This window comes from Muscardinus avellanarius (assembly GCF_963383645.1).
Source record: "Muscardinus avellanarius genome assembly, chromosome: 1".
NCBI lineage: Eukaryota > Metazoa > Chordata > Mammalia > Rodentia > Gliridae > Muscardinus > Muscardinus avellanarius.
In genome coordinates this window covers 181,904,267-181,910,574 of record NC_137786.1, presented here as the reverse complement: position 1 = coordinate 181,910,574, position 6,308 = coordinate 181,904,267, and the positions used below count along the sequence as shown (strand labels likewise).

The window sequence follows — 6,308 nt, the reverse complement described above, 5'->3', positions numbered from 1 at the left end:
TGACCCTGCATTAACCAGATGCCTAGGAAAAGCTGAGGTTTTCCTCTACACATAGAAGGCAAATTCTCAGGAGCTGGGGATGACAAATACAGCAGATATGCACTAAGTAACAGAACAAAAGAACAGATCCCTCCCCAGAATATAAACCAAACAGAGTAATGAGAGGGTTTATTAGCTCCAGAAAAAGGAGCAACAGTACCCAGCTTTCAGGCAGCCCCTCAATCTTTCTGCACAAGCTTTACTATGCCCAGAGTCAACTGGTCCTTCAATCTGAGGATCCATCCCGCTAGGACTGAGGACGGCTAGCTGCCTGATGAGACTTTTGGCTGTTCTGGAGTAACATCTGGCACAGCCGTGGTTGCCTCGTAGTCTGCGATGCGGCGCTGGACCAGGGCAGGCATGAGCTGCACGTAAGCGGCCATTAGGCGATGGTTGGAATGGATCAGCTTTCCAGCGCAGCTATGCAGACAGGCCTCCTAGAAGGAAGACAGGGTGTAAATAGAGGCTCATTCTGTCAAACCGGCCTCCTTCCTCCCCCATCCCCAGCCCAGGGGTGAGGAAATGGAAAAGCCAGGGTCAGAGGTAGGGTAATTGGGGGGAGAAAGGAGGCACTCCGCCGTTAACTCCAAGGGTAAAAACTCCACTACCCAGCTCCCCACCTCTTCAGCGTCCAGAGCTCGGTGGTGCAGGCTGGGCACACAGCGCTGGAAGCAGAGTTCTGTCATCCGATTGTACACCAGCAGGAAGTCTCGCAACTGGGAGAAAAAGGGACCAGGAAGTCAGGGACAAGGACCCCACACTTCGACTCCAAGCCCCGCCGCCGAGGTCTCCCAGAACCGCGCCCCACGGCCGGTGGCCCCCAGCCCTCGAATCCCTGGCTCTCTGGGTTTCTCGCAACGCCGACAGGGAAGTGAGGGGACTGTCGGGCAACTTAGCTCCCACTCACGTTCCGCAGTTGTTGTTGGTGCTGCTGCTGCTCCATCCCGCCGCGGGCGCGCAGCGACGTCACCTCCGCTTAGGCGTCCCGGCCCCGCCCCGGAAGTGATCTCTCGCTGCTCCCCTAGGGCTGAAGGCTTGGCTTGGGATCGCCGGCCCACCGCTGAACGTCACTTCCGCCCTTATAATCGGCGACGTGGCCGGCTTCTTCTGCCCAGAGAAAACGTCACTTCCGCCGAGTCCCTGACCTGCTGCTAGAATCGCGACGGGAACTGGAGCCCGAGGTCCCCGCGCAGCCCGGGCCTGGCGCCCTGAGGGGAAGAGCGGCCCGGCCCAGGTGAGACGGACATCCTGGGGAGAAGGGAAGTTGGATGCACGAACCTGTCCTGAAGGCTAGATGCCCCTGAGCTCAGGGCAAGGATGAAGGCACACCTGATGCCAGGTGTATGGGGGTTGGGGGAGACTCACACACCTGGGAGACATAACTGACTTTTAAAGGGATCAACTCTGTCATGGGAAAGAGAGGCTTTTACTAGACACCAGCAACATACATCAACTGCTTCAACTAAGGCCTGGTGGGGAGGGCCCTAGAAAAAGAGGGTGCCTGAGATGGAGGAGGGGGAGACCACCTGAAGGAAGGGGTAAAGAACACCAAGAGATGAGAAAGCCCGAGCACTGGAGAACATGCCTGAGTGAGGGGTGAGCACCTGAGCCCTGGAAAGGGATTGGTCTCCTGGTGAGAGTAAACACACCTGTGTGGGGATAAGTTCCAAGAGAGAACAGACTTCCTCTTGTTCACTGCTGTATTCCCATTTCCTCAGTGCTTGACATGTGGTAGGCACTCACTAAATGTCTGTTAAATGAAGGAATGCATGAATGATTACTAAAGGTGAGGTGGAGGGTTGCAAGAAGACACCTGAAATTCAGGCGTACAGGTGTAGAAGTATGCACTTTGGAGGATAGGAATACAGATACCCCAGGAGAGAAGTAGTAGCTAAATATCAGGGATACTTAGGTACAGAGATAACCCCTGAAGCCTCAGAAATGGCCAGGGTTACCTCCCTCTTCTGGAATGCTGGCCAGTATCCAGAACTGTTGGTGTCGGGCTTTGCAGGGTGCTGGGGTGGAGACTTTGACTCCAGTCCCTTCCCTAGCCATGACGGACGGGATCCTAGGGAAGGCAGCCACAATGGAGATCCCTATCCATGGGAACGGTGAAGCTGGGCAGCTTCCTGAAGATGATGGGCTGGAGCAGGTGTGTCTGTTTGATTCTTCTAATCGTTTTTATTTATGAGTCCCAATTTATAAACCCTGGGCTCTCACTCCCATTCCAGTAGCCTTCCCCTAACTTACCCAACTCCTTTCATTCTTTATACAAACCTTCATCCTGATTTTGTGCAGACTTCACTGTGTACTCTCCCTGATGCATCAATCTAAGCTTGTTCCCACCCATGGAATATTTTATATGTCCTTGTGTTCCTGAAGTCCCCTTTTTCTCTGGCCTATAGGACCTCCAGCAGGTGATGGTGTCAGGACCCAACCTCAATGAAACCAGCATTGTGTCTGGTGGCTATGGGGGTTCTGGTGATGGACTCATCCCCACAGGTATGAAAATCAGAGAATGGAAGCTTGAGTGGGGAGGGAGGCTATATTGGTTTGGAGGAATATAAGATTATATCTAGGAATGCTTGAGTCATGCCTAGAGATCTTGGGAACTTCTGCTTAGATGAGCCCCATGGACTCTTATCATCCCAAAGCCAGCTCCCAGGGCTGTCCATCTGCTTCTCATTTGCCATTTAGTCCCCAAGACTCAATGGAGTGTTTGTCCTTTTCCTGCCGCCACCACCTGAGCCAAGTTAATATCTCTAGTTCATAGGAATTCCCCTCTTCTGGAACTTGAGAGTGATTTAGAACTCCATGAGGCTTCCAGAGCTTTATGTGAGACTGTAATGTTTAGAGGAACAAACAACCCTGAATCTCACAGACTAGGATTCTACATGGGAATGCCAAACAACTTTCCTGTTATCAGAACTCACCGTCCTTGGCCCTTTCACCCCCTAATTCAGCCTATTTTGTTTGTTCTGCCTCTGTATGCCAGCAAGCCCCCCACCCCCACCCCACAAAGAGTCTAGCAGAACACTGAGATTTGGATTTAGGGCAAAAGTCCCAGTTAGCCCAAGAATCCATATGTTTCCATCTTCTCTAGGGAAGTCACTTTCAGGTGGTGAGAGGGAAGTATGGGTGGGGCCACTGAGATGTCTGATATCTGAGAGAGGCTGGTGTCAGAGAACTTGGTCCTTTAGGGTCTGGCCGCCATCCATCTCATAGCACCACTCCTGCCGGCCCTGGAGATGAGGTGGCTCGGGGCATCGCTGGAGAGAAGTTTGACATCGTTAAGAAATGGGGCATCAACACTTATAAGGTGGGATTCAAGCACCTATCCCTTCCCCGAAACTCGTCCTGGGAACCTTTTCCCTTTTCCCCAGATCCTAATATCCCATCTATGGCTGAGACTAGGAGACTGGGGTAGGTACTGGAGTGAGTACCTGGAATAGGGGTGAGCAGGGTCTGTGGTCTCTGACCTATTTCCCTACTTCCCTATCAGTGCACAAAACAGCTGTTATCAGAGCGATTCGGCCGAGGCTCCCGGACTGTGGACCTGGAGCTAGAGCTGCAGATTGAGTTGTTGCGTGAGACGAAACGCAAGTATGAAAGTGTCCTGCAGCTTGGCCGGGCACTGACTGCCCACCTCTACAGCCTGCTCCAGACCCAGCATGCACTAGGTGACGCCTTTGCTGACCTCAGCCAGAAGTCCCCAGAGCTTCAGGTGCCTCAGCCAGACAAACAGGGTGGGGGGGACTGGGCCCAGGGCACACAGGCAGTCACTCCTCAGCCTCCCTCCCTCCCTCCCTCCTGCAGCACACAGGGAGAACCCCTCCAGGGTGGGCCCAGCCCTGCCCCCAGCAGCACTCACGTGTGGAGGCAGCCTAAGGGTTTGTACAGAGGTCCAGAAGTTGGGGGGAGTGTGGTTAGGGGAGGGGTGCATAGGTGTGTCACAGGTAACCATTCTCTACATTGTTGAGAGTGCCACTGGTGCTCAGCCTAATCAGAGCCCCTTCCCTGCCTGCTGCACTGACTTTCCCTGTTCCAGTCTTGTGATCTGAGAAACCCCAAACCCCACATTCCTGTCCCATGCATCCCCAGGGTGGCCCTACTAATTCTCTGGCTAAAAGCCTTACTACAGAGAGTTCTCGGTTTTAATTTTGATGGCTCTTTCCTCTGTGGGAAGAGGAGAATGAAGGGTTCTACAGCTTCAGTCAGGCAGGGACTCTTATTTAAGGCCTGTCTCTCCCTTCTTCCCTCAGGAGGAATTTGGATACAATGCAGAGACACAGAAGCTTCTGTGCAAGAATGGGGAGACGCTGCTAGGGGCTGTGAACTTCTTTGTCTCTAGTATCAACACGTTGGTCACCAAGACCATGGAAGACACGCTCATGACTGTCAAACAGTATGAGGCTGCCAGGTGTGGGCGCTGGCAGGGCCTAAGGTTTGGGAAGTTGGCTGGCATGGGTGGAAGTTTGGGTATTAGGGGCATAAGAATTCAGGAAGGAAAGGAAAATATGTGTTGAGAACAAAGAGGTGGAGACCAGCCTTTATTACCCCTTCCCCAGGCTGGAATATGATGCCTACCGAACAGACTTAGAGGAGCTGAGCCTAGGCCCCCGGGATGCAGGGACACGTGGTCGACTTGAGAGTGCCCAAGCTACTTTCCAGGCCCATCGGGACAAGTATGAGAAGCTCCGGGGAGATGTGGCCATCAAGCTCAAGTTTCTGGAAGAAAACAAGGTGCCAACCCCACCCCCTTGATCCTAGACCACCCTCCCCTCAGGCCCTTCCGATTGTTGGATAGGGAGATGCATCCTGGATAGGCAGTGGGATGTTTCCCCAGCACCCTCAAACCCTAAGCCTTTTTAGGTTGTCCTTCCGATCGCTGGCCCTTTTCTGTTGGAGGATTGGCCGCTGATTCCAGGAACATAACTGAAAAAATCACCCCCTGAGCTGGGGTGCCTAGGCCCAACAAACCCAGTCAGGTTTCTAACATCAGATTGACCCTTCTCCTTTGACTCCCTGGCTGGAGTTCAGTCCCCACACCCAAAGCACCATCAGAGCAGAGGCCGTGTGCCCTGGTCTCTGCCCGGGCTCAGACTCATAGCCCCTCAAGAAGGGTGCCTGAGTCCAGCCTTAGCTGAACCTGCTGGACCCCCAGATCAAGGTGATGCACAAGCAGCTGCTGCTCTTCCACAATGCTGTGTCCGCCTACTTTGCTGGGAACCAGAAGCAACTGGAGCAGACCCTGCAGCAGTTCAACATCAAGCTGCGGCCTCCAGGAGCCGAGAAGCCCTCCTGGCTAGAGGAGCAGTGAGCCGCTCCCAGCCCAACTTGGCTATCAAGAAGGACATTGGGAGGGCAGCCCCAGGGTGGAGGAGATTGGACATGGGACATCCCTTGCCACTTGCCCTCTGGTGGGCTCCCTCTCCCTGGCTGGAGTCTGACACCAGATTTGCCCCTGCTGCTGTGGTATGAAGAGGGCCTGCAGGCCCGGAAGCTGCTGCCCTGTCCTTTATTTTTCTGGCCACTGGGCTTCAGGCCCAGATCTATTCCTTCCACTCCACAGCCAAAGGCTATGACAGAACCACTCCCTGGCCAGTGGCATCACTCCTCAGGCCTATCCCCAGCTCCTGGGGTGTGCCCCCTGACCAATGGCAGAGCCTCATAAGGCCCTGTCAGCCAATGGCAGCTCTTCTTGGGCTCCCCTGGGCCAGTGATGTTGCCTCCGATACCCTTTGTCCCTCCTCTATGCGTGCCCATTGCAGAGAAGGGGACTGGGACCAAAGTGGTGGGCATAATGGGGAGCTCCATTTCTAGCCTGTCATCTGAATGGACCTCCCCTCACCCACCCACCCAGTTTAATTGTGCTTAGAGCCCAGGAAGATTGGGATCTAGCACTAGGAATAAACCTTTCATAAAAGCAGGCCCAGCGAGGTCAATTTGTGGGGGACTCTAGGAGGGTGGGCTGGGTGGAAAACCGCTCAGTCTAACCATACATCCTTATATGAAGTCAAAAGCTTGGGCCAGACAGCTCAAGTCACAGGTAGTCGAAGGCCAGATCTCCCTGAGCCCCAGCTGGAGACAGTTTTATTTACCCTCAGGTCAGCACCAAAACATCTATAGATCTTAAGAACACAGGGTCTAGGGGGGTTGGGCTCGCTAACCTTCGTGCATTCAATCATACGGCAAACATTTACTGAGTGCTTTTATTTGCCAGGCACTGCGTTAGACCCTGGGGAAACATCAGTGAATAAAACACGGTC

The 6,308-nt window shown here is 53.8% G+C and overlaps 2 protein-coding genes across 7 annotated transcripts; one reads left to right on the top strand and one right to left on the bottom strand.

Moving 5' to 3' along the window:
* Positions 1 to 302: 302 nt before the first annotated feature.
* On the bottom strand, positions 303 to 982 carry TIMM10B (translocase of inner mitochondrial membrane 10B; the record flags this gene model as incomplete). The annotated part of the gene is made up of 3 exons (XM_080716868.1): positions 303 to 476; positions 660 to 755; positions 947 to 982. The coding sequence occupies 3 exons, from the start codon at positions 980 to 982 to the stop codon at positions 303 to 305; spliced, it is 306 nt and encodes a 101-aa protein (XP_080572994.1).
* A 1,071-nt stretch (positions 983 to 2,053) lies between these two features.
* ARFIP2 (ARF interacting protein 2) lies at positions 2,054 to 5,359 on the top strand (the record flags this gene model as incomplete). 6 transcript variants are annotated; one of them, XM_080714371.1, is made up of 7 exons in its annotated part: positions 2,054 to 2,191; positions 2,445 to 2,541; positions 3,240 to 3,358; positions 3,542 to 3,763; positions 4,302 to 4,459; positions 4,608 to 4,782; positions 5,204 to 5,359. In XM_080714371.1, the coding sequence occupies 7 exons, from the start codon at positions 2,093 to 2,095 to the stop codon at positions 5,357 to 5,359; spliced, it is 1,026 nt and encodes a 341-aa protein (XP_080570497.1). The 6 variants fall into 6 exon arrangements, with proteins under 6 accessions (XP_080570497.1, XP_080570495.1, XP_080570492.1 ...); XM_080714369.1 differs by having other exon boundaries at positions 2,093 to 2,191; positions 3,288 to 3,358; XM_080714366.1 differs by having other exon boundaries at positions 2,093 to 2,191; positions 4,305 to 4,459.
* Between the last annotated feature and the right edge of the window lie 949 nt (positions 5,360 to 6,308).